At 36.9% G+C, this 21,091-nt stretch overlaps 1 protein-coding gene across 1 annotated transcript in view; it reads left to right on the forward strand.

Annotated features, from left to right (window-relative positions):
- Positions 1–21,091, forward strand: part of ATP8A1 (ATPase phospholipid transporting 8A1) — a 297,433-nt gene that overhangs the window by 235,779 nt on the left and 40,563 nt on the right. Inside the window, exons 32-33 of the mRNA XM_036763200.1 lie at positions 526–582; positions 19,741–19,848. Of these exons, the coding sequence (XP_036619095.1) occupies positions 526–582; positions 19,741–19,848 (165 nt within the window). The remainder of the gene's footprint in view (positions 1–525; positions 583–19,740; positions 19,849–21,091) is intronic.

The following is a 21,091-nucleotide window of genomic DNA, read 5'->3' on the forward strand; positions in this document are numbered from 1 at the left end:
CCTTTTGAATACAAAAGAATAATATGAATTCTCTACTGTCACTGAATTTTTAGATCTTTTAAAAAAAACTTTAACTTTAGCTTCTCTAAAGTCTTATTCTAATAACTAACTGTGACATGGAGGTGTACTTCCATAACTAAAATGGTGCCAACAAAAGCCCTGGCAGGTGATTTAACTAGCGTGCCTTTGGGTCAGAGTTTGGACATTTTTCATATGAAAGATCATTTGTCCAAAGACAAATCTAGATAAATTCTGAGAGTTTGCTGTGATGCAACAAATTTGGTCAAGTCACTTATAAGACCTTTTGTTTCCTCACATTTAAAATTAAGGAGTTGAATTAAATGAGCTCTACGATCCTACCTAGCTTTAAAATCTATAAGATGAGTGACAAGTAACCAGCTGTTCCTATGATGAATTGAATAGTAACTAGCATTTTCAAAAATTTTTATTATATCATAAAAAATGTATATCATAAAAACAGTCCTGGCGATAAAATGAAATAAGCAATTTATCTGTTTGTTTTAGTTTGTAGTGATTACTGTGTGTTTGAAAGCTGGATTGGAGACATCATATTGGACTTTGGTAAGGACATTTTACATTAAAACAAAAATCTATGTGTACCTTATGGATAGCTACCATTTTTTGTTTTCATTTCTAATTATGCAATTTCCCAACATAAGGTATTCTCACATTAAAGAATGAAGGGGAAACGTAGTTGTAACGTGTACATGCAGAAACATCTACATTGTCCAGTGTAATTCATTCAACAAACATTTTTTCAACATGAACTATGTGCTAGTAGCTAAGGGAGATACCACGTTTAGACCAAAATAACCAGATATTCAAAATATGTGAATTTTCCAGATAATAGAGGCTTACACATTTATGGACCCAAATTTTTAAAAAATATTACTCTTTTGTCATAAAATATGATCCTGAAATATATACATTACTGCCTTTTTAAACAGACAGTACTCAAAAAGAACCCTTTTTTGAGGACTCAGTCAACATTTTGAACTGTGATCACTGTGCTATTCTTTTACACACTGATGCCCTCAGGGATATTAAACATGTCTGTAGGGCTATTTGCTGAAATATCCTAAGTTGCTGTACCGTTGAAGCTTCTTCTTGCTTTTTTAATAGTTTTTCTTTTTCTCTTCTTGGTTAGCAATCATTTCTCAATTATGCCTGAGTCTTCACTACCTCTACCCTGCTACATTATTTTGTATGCAGTTTTATTGATAAGGACCTGAAGATGACCCCTTCCCTTTTCAGTGGAGTAAAGCTCATAGACCTTGTCACAGCTATTTTCTTTAGCGCACAGAGGTCCCTTCTGCTTACCTCAGAGTTCACAGTCATTGGGGAACTTGCTAAAAATCTGACCTCCATGTGAATATATATCCTTAGGGGAAATTATGTATTTTTTAAAATAGCAATAATTTTATACAATTGTCTTAAGACTAGACTTGCGGTTTGATATAGGGAGGTCTTGGTGAGAAAACTTCCCCTGCCAATTCCAATTGGCATCTGCTCTTCAGTTAAGTTGTCTGCAGTACATAGAGGGTATATGACTTATCCAAGTTACGTAATAGCAACCATGTGACAGAGCCAGGCCTTGAACCCAGGTCTTCCAGACTCTGATACCAGCCCTCTATCCATTATGCCATGCTTGTCACTACAAATATGCCTTTCCTAATTATTATGTGTACATTTGTTGTGTAGGAAAAATCAGATGCTATTTGTAAAGCATTTTAGGGTCATAGGATTTGTAATTGAAAAGAGTCTTGGAGATTATCTGTTTCAGCTCCCTCTTTTAACAAAACTAGAAATTGAGGCCAAGAGAAGTTAGGAGATTGATTGGTAGAGGATCATATAAGTATTAAGTGGCAGGTTCAGCATTAAAGTTCAGGTCTTTTGGTTCAAGTCCATTGCCCTATTGGCACCGTCATTCTTGCATTACTGCTCCCAAACACTACATATAACAATGGTGGATAAGGTCATAGAATTCAAGCATAGAATGGGACCTTGGAGGCCATCTAGTCCAACCTATACCCATCAGAGATAGTCTCTGCTTATTAGGAGTTTGAAGTCTTGAAGTTGTCTGTTATACTTTTTATTATCATCAAATTATTTCTATAATTTACTGACAAGAAATGCGATATATTTATAATCTTATTACATTACTGTTTTTCTCAAGTAATAAGGTATTGTTGTATAATAGGATGTTACATGACAGAGGTGGTAGAAATTTTACTTTTATAAAGACAATTAAAACTTTGCATAAATAAGGACTAAATATTTTATCTATCTTTTGTAAACAGAATGCCCATTTCAACTACTGTTGGCGATTTCTGACCAATTGATAGTGTTTCATTATCATTAATATCTATAAAATAATTTTATTCATTTTTTATTCCAAGTAATTTTCTGGTACATTATTTTCCTGAAATATTTAACAACTTTAGTTAACAGCTATACTTTCAGTTCAGACACTTCATTCAAATATTAGAGTTTATTCTGTATGTGATTTAGATGCTTATTCAGAAAATATTCTAGTCTGCCATTAAATATATTTATTTCTTGAGTTTCATTCCAGTTTTAGAAAGATTAAAGTAAATTTGTAAGATTTAATTTCCTAGCCTCATAGTATCTAGAAAGCATGGCACAGTAACTAGAGAAGCAGCCTTAAAGCTAAGAAGATCCAAGTTTAAATCTCACTTCTGACACATAGTGGTTATGTGATCCTGGGCAAGTTGTTGAGCTTTTTATTACTCTGAGCACCTCACTGAGACTGTCATTTCCAGAGAAGATACTGAACTGCACTAGTAGACAGTTTCTTATACTAATGGAATCACAAGTATAGTTCTTATCCTTAATTTCCTTTTTAATCAGATAGCTCCGTTCACTTATGAAAACTTCAAAATTGGGTTAAAAATCATCTGCAGTATCTCTTAATTGATTTTTTAAAATTTGTATCTTTTAAGCACCTAATATGGATTAAATTGGTCACACATTTTGAAATAGCATACCTATAATAATGAAGATAATTATGGCTAGGTACCCAAGTCTGTTGCAGAAGATGATGAAGTAGAGAAATTATGCAAAGAACTCAACAGGATCATTTAAAATAAGTGAATATATTCATTCATACTTAGTGAGTTAAATGGAAATATAGGCATAGAAAAAGAAAGTAAAAAAATCTGTTGGAAAGGGCAGAAATATCTACTGATAATTTTTGATTTGTTTTGTTTTCCAGAAGAGTCAGAAGGTGTTAGATATGGCAGCAATTGAACGTTACAAAAATGGCGTTGGCTCTGTCTTAAGAGACAGGAAATAACTGGCTACTGTTGTGGGGGTCATTTCCAAGCCGCGTCATGTCTTTGTGCAGTCAGGCCAGTCAAATTATTAGAACAAAGGTCAGATTCAACATCAAATTAGAAAAAAAGATGAAAGGATCCTGAATATTGTCACAAAAACTCCAAGTTGACCTATTCACACAACTGTTGGTGTCTCCAAGAATTGGAAATTGTTCATGGAAAAGACATCAGTGTAAATTGTTACTATTCCTGCACGTATTTAACTTCTGTAAAGTAGTCATCATAGCAGGAATGTCAAAAACCTCAGAAACCTTCTTGGCCAACAAATGCTAACCATCCATGCTAAGGAAGAGCATCTAGGTAGGCAAGAACAACATTGGTTTTTGCCATAAACTCATTTGTGAAACATAATAAGTAAGCATATGGATAAGAGTTGTGTTATTGTATTGTTTTCTTGTAATACAATTGGAAAATTGAATTATTGCAAAATAGCAAAGAGTGGTAGAATGGCGATGGTAGAAATCCTGAGAAAACTTACATGAGACCCAGCTAATCCAAATCATTACAAGAATGTTTATGGATGAAACCGAAAGGAAAATAACAAGCAAAGAATGGAATACATCTGTCAGCATTTCTATACCAAAAAACTTAGATCATCAATAAAGTGGAACCAGTAGACAAATGTAATCTCTAAAAATTCAAAGGGAGTGGAATGGGGGGAGGGGTAAGGGAGGAGAATGGTGCGAAAGAAGATAAAGACCAGGACGAGAAGCTAGATTAGAGCCAGTATATCACTAGTTCAATAATCTCATAATGTATATTAGTCCTGAATATAGTACAGCTTGCAACCCTCCATACACTTTTCATTCTGTCCCACTTATCGATATCATACCATCAGCTTCCATAGGGAATCCATTCAATGTGCTGGAATCTTAGAATCTAGGTTTTTAATATTATTTGAGTAACAAAGCAGCATACAGGTTACAGTACATCTATTAGTACTGGTCACACTACCTGACTGGCCCACCCACTTTTTTTTAAATTTTATTTAATATATTTAATTTTCAGCATTGATTTTCACAAGAGTTTGAATTACAAATTTTCTCCCCATTTCTACCCTCCCCCCCACTCCAAGATGGCGTATATTCTGGTTGCCCTGTTCCCCAGTCAAACCTCCCTTCTGTCACCCCACTCCCCTCCCATCCCCTTTTCCCTTCCTTTCTTGTAGGTCAAGATAAATTTCTATACCCCATCGCCTGTGTATCTTATTTTCTAGTTGCATGCAAAAACTTTTTTTTTTGTTTTTGAACATCTGTTTTTAAAACTTTGAGTTCCAAATTGTCTCCACTCTTTCCTTCCCACCCCACCCTCCCTAAGAAGTCAAGCAATTCAACATAGGCCACATGTGTATCATTTGTATAACCCTTCCACAATACTCATGTTGTGAAAGACTCACTATATTTTGCTCCTTCCTAACCTATCCCCCTTTATTGAATTTTCTCCCTTGACCCTGTCCCCTTTTGAAAGTGTTTGTTTTTTATTACCTCCACTCCCATCTGCCCTCCCTTCTGTCATCCCCCCTTTTTTTATCTTCTTCCTCCTTGTTTCCCGTGGGGTAAGATACCCAATTGAGTATGTATGGTATTCCCTCCTCAGGTCAAATCTGATGAGAGCAAGATTCACTCATTCCCCCTCACCTGACTTCTCTTCTCTTCCTACAGAACTGCTTTTTCTTGCCACTTTTATGCGAGATAATTTACCCCATTCTATCTCTCCCTATCTCCCTCTCTCAATATATTCCTCCCTCATCCCTTAATTTTATTTTATTTCTTTTAGATATCTTCCCTTCATGTTCAACTCACCCTGTGCCCGCTCTCTCTCCCTCTCTCTCTCTCTCTGTCTCTCTGTCTCTCTCTCTCTCTCTCTATATATGTGTGTGTGTGTGTGTGTACACATATATATACATACATACACACTCACATATACATATATACATAAACATATGTGTGTGTGTGTGTGTATATATATATATATATATATATATATATATATATATATATATATATATATATATATATATATATATATATATATATATATGTATGCATATTCCCTTCAACTACCCTGATACTGAGGTCTCATGAATCATACACATCATCTTTCCATGTAGGAATGTAAACAAAACAGTTCAACTTTAGTAAGTCCTTTGCAATTTCTTTTTCTTGTTCTTTTTCTTGATTACCTTTTCATGCTTCTCTTGATTCTTGTGTTTGAAAGTCAGATTTTCTATTCAGCTCTGGTCTTTTCACTGTGAAAGCTTGAAAGTCCCCTATTTTATTAAAAGTCCATATTTTGCCCTGGAGCATAATACTCAGTTTTGCTGGGTTGGTGATTCTTGGTTTTAATCCTAGGTCCATTGACCTCTGGAATATCGTATTCCAAGCCCTTTGATCTCTTAATGTAGAAGCTGCTAGATCTTGTGTTATTCTGATTGTGTTTCCACAATACTCAAATTGTTTCTTTCTGGCTGCTTGCAGTATTTTCTCCTTGATCTGGGAGCTCTGGAATTTGGCGACAATATTCCTAGGAGATTTCTTTTTGGGTTCTATTTGAGGAGGCGATCAGCGGATTCTTTCAATTTCCATTTTCCCTGTGGCTCTAGAATATCAGGGCAGTTCTCCTTGATAATTTCTTGAAAGATGATATCTAGGCTCTTTTTTTGATCATGGCTTTCAGGTAGTCCAATAATTTTTAAATTCTCTCTCCTGGATCTATTTTCCAGGTCAGTGGTTTTTCCAATGAGATATTTCACATTGTCTTCCATTTTTTTCATTCCTTTGGTTCTGTTTTATAATATCTTGATTTCTCATAAAGTCACTAGCTTCCACTTGCTCCAATCTCATTTTTTTTAAATGCAATTTATTTATTTAACATATTTGGTTTTCAGCATTGATTTTCACAACATTTTGAATTACAAATTTTCTCCCCATTTCTACCCTCCCCCCCACTCCAAGATGGCTTATATTCTGGTTGCCCTGTTCCCCAGTCAGCCCTCCCCTCTAACACCCCCCACCCCACACATACCCATTTACCATCCATTATTGTAGGGCAAGATAAATTTATAAACCCCAATGCCGGTGTATCTTATTTTTTAGTTGCATATAAAAAAATTTTTTGTTTTTTAACATCTGATTTTAAAACTTTGAGTTCCAAATTCTCTTCCCTCTTCCCTTCCCACCCACCCTCCCTAAGAAGTTGAGCAATTCAACCTAGGCCACACATGTATTATTATGTATAACCCTTCCACAATACTCATGTTGTGAAAGGCTAACTACATTTTGCTCCTTCCCATCCAATCTCATTTTTAAGGTAGTATTTTCATCAGTGGTCTTTTGGACCTCCTTTTGCATTTGGCTAATTCTGCCTTTCAAGGCATTCTTCTCCTCATTGGCTTTTTGGAGCTCTTTTGCCATTTGAGTTAGTCTATTTTTTAAGGTGTTGTTTTCTTCAGTGTATTTTTCAGCATTTTTTGGGTCTCCTTTAGCAAGTCATTGACTTGTTTTTCATGGTTTTTTCGCATCTTCTCATTTCTCTTCCGAATTTTTTCTCTACTTCTCTAACTTGCTTTTCCAAATCCTTTTTGAGCTCTTCCATGGCCTGAGACCAGTTCATGTTTTTCTTGGAGGCTTTTGTTGTAGTCTGTCTGACTTTGTTGACTTCTTCTGGCTGTATGTTTTGGTCTTCTTTGTCACCAAAGAAAGATTCCAGAGTCTGAGACTGAATCTGGGTGCGTTTTCACTGCCTGGCCATGTTCCCAGCCAACTAACTTGACCCTTGAGTTTTTCAGCAGGGTATGACTGCTTGTAGAGTTAAGAGAACTATGTTCCAAGCTTGGGGGGATGTGCCAGCTCTGCCACACCAGCACTCCTCCTTCCCCAAGAACCCCCAACCCGGACTGGACTTAGATCTTCAGCAGGCTGTGCACTCCTGCTCTGATCTGCCACTTAATTCCTCTCACCAGGTGGGCCTGGGGCCAGAAGCAACTGCAGCTGTAGTTCTGTAGCTGCCCCACCTCCGCTGCCCCCCGCAAACTCCTTCCACTTCCACAGCTTTTCCCACTAACCTTCTCTGTTGTCTTTGGTGTTTGTGGGTTGAGAAGTCTGGTAACTGCTGCAGCTCACTGATTCAGGGCGCTAGGGCACGCTCTGCCCGGCTCCTGGTCTGGTTGGTCTGCACCGCCCGTGCTGGGCTCTGCTCCGCTCCGCTCCCAGCTCCGTGCGGGATCCACCTCACCCAGAGACCCTCCTGGCTGTCCTGGGCTGGAGCCCTGCTTCTCTCTGCTATTTTGTGGGTTCTCCAGTTCTAGAATTGGTTCAGAGCCATTTTTTTATAGGTTTTCGGAGGGACTTGGTGAGGAGCTCACGCTAGTCCCTGCTTCCCAGCCGCCATCTTGGCTCCGCCCCCACCCACCCACTTTTCAATCACTTCATTCTTGGATGATAACTTATGTGTGACCTTTTGTGTACAGGTCATCATTGGTAATATGCTACAGCCATTTATGCCCTTCATTTCCCTTTAATAGACCTACTATTTTGATTCTGCTGAGACTCGTTCCATTATTTGTACCCATATAGAATCACTGGAATATTGGTACTAAAAATACTGGGATTTGTTTCACAGAAGAAACAAAGCAAAATAATGAAAGGAAAAGTACTAGAAGTGGCACAATTTTGAAAGTATTATGGGATTAGTTTTTAAGATACCTGAAAGAAAGGAATAAAAGTCATAAATGGAATTATTAAGAATATAATGAAATTGAGAATTCTCAAGTAACCATTGACTCTCATCTCTATAAAATGTTTATGAGAATGATCCATAATGATGTTGTTGTTAAAACTGAAAAAAATAATCAGGCTTTTGCAAACAATTTTCTACAGCAAACTATAGCTTTACAGTCACATGATTGATTGAAAGGTTTAGAGAATATAAGATTTCTCTATGTTTATTATTTGGGTTTTTTTAAGTGCTTGACTCAGGAAAAGAAAATTAAGCCTTAAATGTTTTCCTCCAACAAGATGTTTCCCATGTATGTTCCAACACCATACCGAATTCCTCAGCGAATAAAATTACAGAGGTGATTTTGTTCAGTGGTTCTCTGGTTATTGCTATCAAATGAGGAAGAACAGAGGGAGACATTTGCTTGCCAAAGGTGTTCATCACTTCTATGGCAGATGTCCTGCTCAAGTGGCCAAATGCAACAGGAGTTCTCTCTGATGTTCCTGTGTGAAGATGACATTTTACTGACTACATTCAGCTTCAGAAAATTTCAGAGCGTCCTTAGTCAGTAGTAGCCAAAAACGCTCAAAAGGAACCCACATAGGAATGTAGATAAAGAATTCCTATTCTCCAGACAATGACGTACAGTTGGATCACGTGCCCATCAAGTCAGTATATTAGTACACATATCTTGGACAGGTACAGCATTTGGATAAGACACTTATCCTTGGTCCATAGCTGCAGAGTCTGGCAAAATTTTCACACATTAATCATGTAGGAAAATGTTATCTCATGGCTTATTTCATAATCATTCTTTTGGACTCATTGCATTGATCTGAGTTATGCAAAAATTATTTTTCTTTATAATATAGCCATAGTATAATTTTTTTCTCCTGGTTTTTCTCACTTCACTCTGCATCAGTCATACATGTCTTTCAAGTTCCTTTTGAAGTCGTCCATTACATCATTTCTTAAGGCATGATGTTCCATTATATTTACATCCCACAGTTGGTTTAGCCATTCCCAAAAGGTTGATACCCTCTTAGTTTCCAGTTTTTAGCTACTGTGAAAAGAGCTGCAATTAATATTTTTCAACATTTAGATACTTTTCGTCTTTCTTTGATTTCATTGGGACACAAGCCTAGAAGTGGTATAGCTGGGTCAAAGGGTTTAAAAACTTTGGCTAACATAACAAAACAGGAAAATGATAAATCCTGGAGAGTATGTGGGAAAATTGGAACATTGTTGCATTGCTGGTGGAGTTGTGAGATGATCCAGCCATTTTGGAGAGTAATTTGGAACTATGCCCAAAGGGCCACAGGAATGTTCATACCCTTTGACCCAGCAATACCACTTCTAGGGTTGTATCCCAAAGAAATCACACAAGCAGGAAAAGGACCCATATGTACAAGGATATTTATAGCGGCTCTTTTTATGGTAGCCAAGAATTGGAAATCAAAGGGATGCCCATCAATTGGGGAATGGCTGAACAAGCTGCGGTATATGAAGGTAATGGAATACTATTGTGCCATAAGAAATGGGGATGATATGGACTTCATAACAACCTGGAAAAACCTACACAACATAATGCTGAGTGAGCGGAGCAGAGCCAGGAGAACACTGTACACAACCACAGATATATGGATTACGTGAGGACCAACCCTGACAGACTTCACTCTTCTCAGCAACACAAGGTGCAGGCACAACTCCAAAAGACTCACGATGGAGAATGCTATCTACATCCAGAGAAAGAACTATGAAGTTTGAATGCAGATTGAGGCATACTTCATGCTCGCCTTTTTCTCTTCTCTTTTGTTTTTGTTTTTGGGTTGGTTTTTTTTTTTGGTTCTGTTTCTTCTTTCTCATGATTCATTCCATTGGTCATAATTCTTCTCCACAACTTGACTAGTGTATAAATTAATTCAATGCGAAGTCATTCGTGGTAGTTATATGAGATTCCATGCTGTCTTGGGGAGGGAGGAGGGTGGGAGGGGAGAAAATCTGGAACTCAAAATTATGTAGAACCGTCTGTTGTAAACTAAAAATAAAAATAAATATTAAAAAAAACTTTGGTAACTTTGGGGTTGTTGTTATTATTGTCATTCAGTCATTCAATCATATCCATCCTTTCATGACCTCATGGACCATACTGTCCATGGGGTTTTCCAGGCAAAGATACTGGGGTGCTTTGACGTTTCCTTCTCCTGTGGATTAAGACAAACAGAGGCTAAGTGACTTGCCCACAGCTAGTAAGTGTCTGAGGCCAGATTTTAATTCAGGTCCTCCTGACTCCAGAGCCAGTGTTCTATTCACTGAGCCACCTACCTGCCTCCAACTTGTGCTAATTTTCTAGGCCTAGTTCCAAATAGTTGCTTAGAATGTCTGGACCAATTCACAGATCCACTAAAGGTGCCCTAATATACTTGTTTTCCCTCAGTCCCTACAATATATGTGATTTAACCCTTGTCATCTTTTCCAGTCTGACAGGTAGAACCACAAAGTTACTTTTATTTCCATTTCTATAATTATTAGTGATTAAGGGCGTTTTTAATGTGATCATTGATAGCTTAGACTTCTTCTCTGAAAATTGCCTATTCATGTCCTTTAACTATTTAATTGTTGGAGAATGTCTCATAGTATTATAAAGTGAATGAAAAGATCATCTTTTGGGAATTTATGAAGGGCAGGGATAAGACTGATGAAATGGCATAGGCAGGTTGTTACTTGTACAGTGGAAGGGAACATCTCCATCTCCGAAATCATAAATCCTTTGAAGTGTTTTAAATATTCTACTTTATGAAAATTAAAACTTTAAAATGGGTTCTCCAGCAACATTAGAGCCTCGTGCCTTTCTGATACCAATGGGAAGTTACATTTTACTTTTCATAATTAATGTTCTTTTTTTTCCTTTGGGGAAAAAAGAGCTTTTTCAAGTCAGTCAGTGACAGAATAGTAAGTATTCAGATTCCTAAAGATGTCTGGGACAGTCATCCCCAATTTCTAAAAGCAGAACTCATTACTAAGAATTTTGGGGGTTTTACTGTGGAAGGTTTTTTTTTAAGAAATGATAGTTTCAGCGATGTTTATGTGTACTTTTCATATTAGCCTAGTTCATGAGATTATTTTCTATGATTAAATTTTTTTTACTTATGCATAACATTCTAAAAAGAAAAGTTCCATAAAACATTATTTCTGTAATAGATGTTGTGTATATAATCTCCCGTTATAGAATTATATGTTTGAAGTTATATTGAAATTCAGAAGAATAAGGCAGAAATACAAATCAAAACAACTCTGAGGTTTCACTGCCCATCCAAAAAATTGCCAAAGATGACAAAAGATGAAAATACTTGATGCTGAACAGGTTGCATGAGTCAAGTCAAATCAAGTTAACAAGCATTTTGTTGTTGTTGTGGTTGTTGCTCTTGTTGCTGAGTCATTTCAGTTATGTCCAAATCTTCATGATGCTTTTTGGAGTTTTCTTGGCAAAGATACTGGAGTGGTATGCCATTTCCTTCTCCAGCTCATTTTACAGACAAAGCAACTGAAGCACACAGGGTTAAGTGACTTGCCCAGGGTCACACAGCTAAGTAAGGCTAGATTCGAGCTCAGGAAGATGAGTCTTTCTGACTCCAGGCCATATGCTGTACCCACTGTGCCACCTAGCTGCCCTTACAAGCATTTAATATGTGCCAGGTATGGTTCTAAGCAGCAGGCATACATATACAAGCAAAAATAAACCAAGTCCTTGCCTTCAAGGAACTCATATTCTGATGTGAGAAAACAACACATAAAAGAAAGCTAAAAAGGGGGAAGGGAAGGGGGAAATGGTACCTACAGAAGCATGGAATAGGGCATGATGGAAAAAGTCAAGCAGATCAGGAATGGAGCCTGCAAAGGATTAAAGACGTGACTGGCTTGAGCACTTTCTTTTAAACAGTAATTCTGGGAAGAATAAATCAGTCAGAGTCTGAGTTATCTTCCACATTCAGATGGTTGCTGGAGCAGAGTGCTATTCCACAGTGAGAAGGATGCTCTGTCGTAGTGGAAAAAGAAGCCCAGGGAATCAAGAGTCGAGCCTGAAGAAGAATGAAGGACAATAACACACAATGTTACTAGACCTATGAAATGGCCCAACCATTCTTGAAAGCAACTTGAAACTGTGTTGTTTACTGGAAATAAAGTATGTGTTCATCATTTGGGAAATGGCTGAGTAAATTGGGGTACATAGATATAATGTAATATTACTGTATATTTAAAAATGATGACTCTGAAGAATACAGAGAAGCAGTGAAAGTCATATGAACTGATACAAAATTAAGGCAACATCCACAATGACTTCAAGAAGTAAATGGAAAGAACAGTAACAACAGCAACAAACTGAACCCTGAACTTTGTAATGAAAATAACCAATATTGGCTCTGGAAAAGAGATGAAAAAAAAAAAACTTCTCTGCTCTCTTCGCAGAGGTGAGAGACTATGGTTATGGAACACTGCATATAGATTTGGTTGACTTCTTGGTTAGTTTTGCAGAACTGATTTTTTTTTCTTTGTTACAAGCAGTGGGTCTTTAGGGAGGGGAAGAAAGGGAGTCTATTATGAAGTAAAGGTAATATAAAAACCATAGATGTCAATAATATTTTTTAAACAAGTCAAAAAAGAGAGTGGCTATGCTAGTATGTCATCAATGCCTCTAGATTTAACTATGCTGACCCTCAAGAGAGTAGCTATACATATCTATATATTATAATTTATGATAATGCTCATAAAGTCACTCGTCACACTAATTAATATTCATGCTTCTAGAATGTGTCCAATAATCTAATACCAAGTAATTGCTGCAGTGAAAACAATTAGCAAATTTTCTCATTGTGCCTATTTACTCATATTCATAAAAGTAAAGAAAAAGAATCTCATGATTATTGTCCACATTTTTCACATCTTTAATTAAATCTTTAAATTTAATTAATTAATTAAAACTTTAAATCTAAATTTCACAAATGTTTGATTTTTCACAAGTCTCATATTTCATTACAAGCAAGGTAATCTTTATATTTGACTATTCAAAATAATGAGGCAGGAAGCTCTACTTAAATAAGCAATTACTTTAGTAAAGAGAAATGTAAAGATATAATCAATCAACATGTATTAAGCACCTACTGTGTGCCAGGCACTGTATTAAAGTACTGGGAGTGCAAAAATAGGCAAAAGACAGTCCCTGTCCTCAAGGAGCTTACAATCTAATGAAAGAGGCAACATGAAAATAAATATATACAAAGCAAACTATATATAGGGTAAATAAGAAATAACTAAGCAAGGAAAAATGCTGGAATTGAGGCACTGGGAGAAGGTAGGATTTTAGTCGAGACAAAAAGAAGTTGGGGGGTCCTCTTTTTGAGTATTTTAGCTACAAAGGGTCTAAGACATAAAGGACAATAGTTAGCAGGATGGAAGGATCAAGTGATGGGCTTTTTTTTTTTTCAGAATATCAGAGACATGGTCATGTTTGTAGGCAGTAGAAAATGAGCCAGTAGAGAGTGAGAGATTGAAAATAATTGAAAAAGGAGAGGTGGCAGAAGAGAAAAAATAAGTGAAAGAGTGGAAATGACACTTGCACCATTTATTAATTAATTTATTTTTAGTTTTCAACATTAATTTCCACAAGATTTTGAGTTCCAAATTTTTTCTCCATCCTCCCCTCCTCCCACCCCAAGACAGCATGCATTCTGATTACCCCTTCCCCCAATCTGCCCTCCCTTCTATCACCCCCACTCCCTTCTCTTATCCCCTTCCCTTCTATTTTCCTGTAGAGGAAGATAGATTTCTATACCCCATTGCCTGCATGTCTTATTTCCCAGTTGCATGTAAAAACAATTTTTAACATTTGTTTTTAAAACTTTGAGTTCCACATTCTCTCCCTTCCTCCTCACCATCCTCATTGATAAAACAAGCAATTCAATATAGGTTATACATCTATAGTCATGCAAAACACTTCTATAACAGTCATGTTGTGAAAGACTAACTATATTTCCCTCCATCCTATCCCACCCCCCATTTGTTCTGTTCTCTCCTTTGACTCTGTCCCTCCTCACAAGTCTTTGCATCTGATTACCCCCTCCTCCCATTTGCCCTCCCTTCTATCATCCCCCACTTTCCTGTAGGGTAGGATAGATTTCCATACCCAATTGAGTGTGTATATTATTCCCTCCTTAAACCAAATCCAATGAGAGTAACGTTCACTCATTCCCTCTCATCTCCCTCCTCTTCCCCTCCATTGTAAAAGCTTTTTCTTTCCTCTTTTATGTGTGATAGTTTACCCCATTCTACCTCTATATACACATATGCATATATACATACATATATGTGTATGTATTCCCTCCAACTACCCTAATACTGAGAAAAGTCTCATGAGTTACAAATAGCTTTCCATGTAGGAATTTAAACAGTTCAACTTTAATAAATCCCTTATGATTTCTCTTTCCTGTTTAGCTTTTCATGCTTCTCTTGATTCTTATATTTGAAAGTCAGATTTTCTATTCAGCTCTGATCCTTTCATCAAGAATGCTTGAAAGTTCTCTATTTCATTGAATATCCATTTTTCCCCTGAAGGATTATATTCAGTTTTGCTGGGTAGGTGATTCTTGGTTATAATCCTAGCTCTTTTCATCTCTGGAATATTATATTCCAAGCCCTCCAATCCCTTAATGTAGAAGCTGCTAAATATTGTGTTGTCCTGATTGTGTTTCCACAATACTTGAATTGTTTCTTTCTGGCTGCTTGCAACATTTTCTCCTTGACCTGGGAACTCTGGAATTTGGCTACAATATTCCTATGAGTTTTCCTTTTGGGATCTCTTTCAGGATACTATCAGTGGATTCTTTCAATATCTGTTTTCCCCTCCGGTTCTCAATGTCAGGACAGTTTTCCTTGATAATTTCTTGAAAGATGACATCTAAGCTCTTTTTTTTTGTCATGGCTTTCAAGTAGTCCAATAATTTTTAAATTGTCTCTCCTAGATCTATTTTACAGTAAGATATTTCACATTGTCTCCTATTTTTCATTCTTTCAGTTTTGTTTTATAATTTCTTGATTTCTCGTAAAGTCATTAGTTTCCATTTGCTCCATTCTAAATTTTAAGAAATTATTTTCTTCAGTGAGCTTTTGGATCTCCTTTTCCATTTGGCCAATTCTGCTTTTTAAGGCATTCTTCCCTTCATTGCCTTTTTGGACCTCTTTTGTCATTTTGGTCAGTCTAATTTTAAGGTGTCATTTTCAGCATTTTTTGGGTCTCCTTTAGCAAGCTGTTCGCTTGTTTTTCGTGATCTTCTTACATCACTCTCATTTCTCTTCCCAATTTTTCCTCTACTTCTCTTACTTAATTTTCAAAGTCCTTTTTGGACTCTTCCATGGCCTGTGACCAATTCATATTTTTCTTGGAGGCTTTAGATATAGGAGCTTTGACTTTGTTATCTTCTTTTGGTTATATGTTTTGATCTTCCTTGTCACCAAAGCAAGATTCTATAGTCTAACTCTTTAGCTGCTTGTTAAGGTAGGTCTCTGCTTCCAGTGTTGAGGATGTACTGTCCAAGTTTCAGGTGGTTTCTAGGGACCTGTAAATTTTCAGTTCTTCCAACATTATATGATCAAAGGAGAGGTGTTTACTCCTCTCCTGGCCTGTGCTCTGGTCTGTGAGTGACCACAAACACTCTTTCCTGCCTTGAAACTGTGATGAGGATTCCCTCTCCACCACCACCACAAGCTCCGCCATACCAGTGCTGCTTCTTGCCCCAGGACCACCACCCAGGATTGTGACCCAGATCCAAGCCCAGGAAAAGTAAGAAAATTTTGCCTCAGCACCAGTAAAGAGATCCCTGCAATCCCTTCTGATCCGCCACTCATTCCCCCCATGGTCTGTGGACTGAGAGTTCTGAAAGTAGCTGCTGCTTCTCTGGGGCTGGATCTTGCTCCTCTCTCACCCAGGTCTGACAGACCTTTTCTACAACCTTCTAAGTTGTCTTTGGTGTTTGTGGATTGGGAAGTCTGGAAACCACCACAGCTGCCAGTGATTCAGTCCCCAGAGGCCCCTTTTGGCCCCATCTGTGCTGGGTGCAGCCCACACTGGACTGCGCTCTTCTCTCAGACTGGTACAGCAGACCTTTCCTATTGACCTTCCAGGTTGTCCTGGACTGGAAATTTGTTTTGCTCTGTCATTTTGTGGGTTCTTCTGCCCTAGAATTTGGTTAGAGTCATTTTTATAGGTATTTGGAGCAGTTTTGGGGAGAGCTCAAGCAAGTCCCTCTTTTTACTCTGCCATCTTGGCTCTACCCCACCCCCACATGCACCATGTATTAATTTGCTGGATTTTCTTTCTTATTTTAGGCATTATCTAGCATTGACTTTTGAGTACTTCCAAAGATCTGTGATTTTTATCAATATGGATACTCCTTCAATTAATGTAGCTGAAAATTCCTTCAGGCCTTAGTAACTGGTTTCATGAGTTGCTTTGGGCGCAGTTCATTACTGGGTTGTCAGCCTTCTGGTAAAGAACCTTTTCTTTGGGTAATTTTCAGTCACTGAGGACAGTCTTTCCAGCTTTGTAAAGGCTCTGCCAAAACTTAGACTCTACTAATATAGTCTTAAAGAACTTAGTAACTTCATGCATGCTGTGAAGCATTGGAGTAAAATTCTAGTCCAAAGATTGTCATATGTAAATGGGAAATTGTATGTATATGTGCTTTTTTTCCTCTACATGGACTTCCTTTGGTGGGGAGTTTTGAATTCTTAGTTGGATTTGGTGAATATATTGGCACTTAACCTCTCATAGTAGGGTAATTTGTATCTCAACTTGTAATTTTCCAGAGCCATAGAAATATAAATGTCAAATGATATCTTTGTTATAGTTGAAACCCTATAATTGAATCCAGCAAGTTACCATTAGATTCCTAGATAAGTGTCTATATGCAGTTCATTCTCAAATATCCCTGTTAATTAATGCAAGAAGTGGGATGGATAATTCAAAACAGCAAATAATCCAAAAGAATTATAGTTGGTTAAATTGAATATGATTATGCCCAACTTGGAAATTCATAATGCTGCAAAACAAATAACAATGGATTACATTTAATGCCTTCCCTCTATACAGTTTTTTTTTCCTTATAACAACCCCATGCTAAAAGCAGTACAAATATTACTGTCCTTGTTTTATGGGTGAGTGTACTGAAGGGACCTGCCCAAGGTCTCAAAGCTGGTGACAGTTGGGATTCAGACTCGTGTCTTCAGACTTAATTCTAATGCCCTCTCCATCCTTTAAAGCTCCACTTTAAACAAACCAACTCAGGGAGAATAAAGAAATTCTGAGTCCCCATATTCTTTCCCTCCTGCCCAAAACTCCACTCTGCTACATGCTGGAGACAGACTAAATGAACTTTCAGCTGAAGGCAAAGCAATCAATGGAGACCTCACTCTATTCCTCAAGCTTCTTAGCTTTCCAGCTCTTCCCAGCACAGGCAAAATAACTGAAAGTTTTGGTTTTAATGGGTTTTTTTCTTCTTTCCCATCATAGTAGGCTGTAAAGTACAAGTGGAAATTTGCCTTTGCTGCTAGTGAAAATATTAACAAAGGTTACAAGAGGTTAGAAGTAAATATTGATCAAATGGGTCAAATCATAATTTGAATAGTCTTCTTGTGAATAATGAAAAATCATTTCTACCTATATCTCTATAGTTGTACATGATGATCACTTTTCACATTTTTATATTGCTTTGGGATTACAAAGCACTGTCCACACATTCTCACATTTGATATTCACAACAGCCTAAAAAAGCATGCAGTTTGGTGGTCATTCAGATAAAGAAACTGAGGCTCAAAGAGATTTAATTTGCCCAAGAGCTTATAGAGTCTAAGTCATTAGATAGAGGTTCAATCTTCTGACTCTAAGTCCAATAATGATTCTCTTTTCTCTCCATTAATTACTTTTTCTTTTTACATAGTATATTCATGATCGTAATGTTCATTATCACAGAGTAGGTTACATTGAAATTTTAAGGTTCTATTTTATAAGTTTGTATGGAACCCAAATTAGTCAGACATAAGCATTGACGAGCACTGTCACTGATATTGGCATTGCACTACTTTGGGGAGGGGGGGATATAAGGATGCCAAAATCCAGGTATCTCTGAGTTCTAGAATTTTAAAGGATGTGAGAGTTCTTGAAATCTAATCCATTTTACAAATGAGGAAATGGAAGCTCAGTGAAATATTTTGGAAATTATAAAGCAGTATGTTTTACATTTGAGTCGTTATTGCTATGTCTTATTATGGGCATGGATCAATTAAGAAAGATTTTATTGAGCATCTGCTAAGTGCCACACTGTGCCTTGCTACTGGGGATGCAAAGACCAAAAACTAAAGAGTCCCTGCCTTCAAAGAACCTTAGATTCTCTACCACGCAACTAGTTGGTGACAGATCAGACACTCAAGCCCACACCACCTAAATTCCAGCCGGTCCTGTGCTGCCTGCCTCTCAGAAAGAAAGAGAAAACATGGTTCAAGGCCCACCAAGATCTTACTATTCTCTAGTCAGATCCTATAGGCTTAACTCAGTAACTTGTAAAAAGAAGCCAAAGTGAAAGCTTTTTAAGCAATTTCAGTCAAAACTTTTAATCGTTTAACCTGCCCAAGGGAAAGAGTAAGCTGGAAACCAGCCAACTAAACATCATTGAGTACAGAAGAATAAAGGCCATATAGAATCTCTAAATGTAAGATAAATATGTAACGAAAGAGTATGGTTGCAGTAATATTAGGTTAATTAGTGAAAAGCTTCTTTGAAGAGGTGTTTTTTTAATAAAATTCTAAAGGCAATGACATGAATTCATCTAAAAATGAAATTCCAGATTAGAGTAGGGGAACTGAAGAAAGGGGATGGTATATGCAAAACAAAGAGATGAGCAACTGAGTTTGCTTGGACAGAGCTAACAGTGTATCTTAAGTATTAAGAAATGAGGCAGGTGCAATGTAAAGGTTAGTTAACATTTGATGGGTCATATATGAGGAGCAATAGTTGTTTCTTATGTGTAAAAGGGACATGTAAGGGCAGCAAAAGGAGTAAATCCAAAAGATGTTGTAGAGAAGAAAAACACAAGGACTTGATGAATAGAAACAAAACTGCAGATTCTTAAGTTGACTCCAAGGTTAAAAGATGGTAGGGTGTGACCTCATTTGAATATATTACAGAGATGACTTCTGAGCACGTACACACAGGCTCTCTTTATTCTGCAGCATTTTTGATTAATCCAACCGAGACTTTTTCTCTAGAGGTTAGTGGTTTATGTGAAATGACATTTTTTCCTTTGGCTTCCATTTACTATGCACACACAAGTTTCTCATTTAGTTCATAACTCTAGTACTGTATATATTGTGAGTGTGAGGTTGGAGTGGAGAGTGGCGTTTGGTGAGAGTCTGAATAGCCATATAACCCTTGGAGGGGGGGGGGAAGATTATTTTCAAAATATTGAAAATAATCCTTTTGGGATAAAATCAGGAGCTAGAAGGGATTTACAAAAGTTACATCTGCATCTTTTCCTTGAAATAATAATCCAGCACTTTTTTTAAAAACATCCTCTTTTTCTCCTCTCTTCCCCCTCTACAGTTCAGCCATATAGCAATTTGGGGCAGCATTGCACTCTGGGTGGTGTTTTTTGGAATCTACTCATCTTTATGGCCTGCTGTTCCTATGGCACCTGATATGTCAGGAGAGGTAATGTATACTAAACATTGTTGTCCATAAATGATGACCTACAGTTTTTATTTTACTTCTGACATATTCACATTTTAGCATCATTTTTCATTGGCCTGAACTATTTTTGAATTCTGTAGTTATAAGTGATAAATCTTGTGAAGACACTTAACTTTTCCAGGTTTCCCATGTTCTCCTTATGCCCTCATAATCATTCAAGGAATAATAAAAGGTACTTTGTAAGGACCTGGAAACATTTTGTATACATTTATATACTTGCTTACACAGAGATTATACAGTAAAATGTGCACTTAAAGCCGATTATGCATCTTGAATCTGAAATTGGAGGAATATTGAGTATATACACATATACTTACTAAATATAAAAGTTTGTGCTGTTCCTCTTTTCCTAGAAAAAGGCATTCACTGGCCCATTAAATGTAGTTTTTATAATGGTCTTAATGATATCAGTTTGGTTTTCATTATGAAAGATTCAGCACATTTGACATTTCAGCCTTATCATAGTCCATTTTCAATCCTGTCTTTCAGTGTCTTGTTACAGGAGTAGGAATTGAATTATTAGGTGTTCGGGAGGGAGTGTCAGAAGATCTCCTTTCTTTCAGAAGAAGTTCCAGCAAGACGATGGTTTATGATTTCAGTTGCAGGAAATTTGACATAAAATGTATGAAAGAAAATGTGGAAAACATTTCAGGATTTCCTGTGACCTCACAGTAACTTGCAAATCCACGTAACGTGAGCTGTGTTACTGTGCTTTCTGTTGCTGCAGTAATGGGAAACCTTTCCAGTGGTTTTGCTGTATTTGCTGTCCATAAGTACTGCCCTGAGTACCTTTCACTTTTGACAGTCTGGTTTATAGATCATTTTCATGAAATTTTATCTGACAGGATTCTGCTTTTTATAAATTAGCAGAAAGCAGGCACTTAAAAAAACTGTTGTGGTTAAGTTTATTAGGGAGAAGGTTTTGATACTGTTACAATGAAACCAGACATATCAAGAAACATTCACTTCCACCTAAAGTGAAAGCTTTTTTTGAAACATGTAACTATGCAAACTTTAGGACAAAGGTTCTTAACCTTTTTTGTATCATAGAACCCTTTGGCAGTCTGGTGAGACCTATTGCTCTTTTCTCAGGATATTTTTAAATGCATAAAATAAAATATGTAGATTTATAAAGAAAGCCATTTTAAAGTAGTTATCACAATTTAAATGTCAAATATCAAATATATAAAATTTTTAAAAGTTC

This window comes from Trichosurus vulpecula, chromosome 6, assembly GCF_011100635.1.
Source record: "Trichosurus vulpecula isolate mTriVul1 chromosome 6, mTriVul1.pri, whole genome shotgun sequence".
NCBI lineage: Eukaryota > Metazoa > Chordata > Mammalia > Diprotodontia > Phalangeridae > Trichosurus > Trichosurus vulpecula.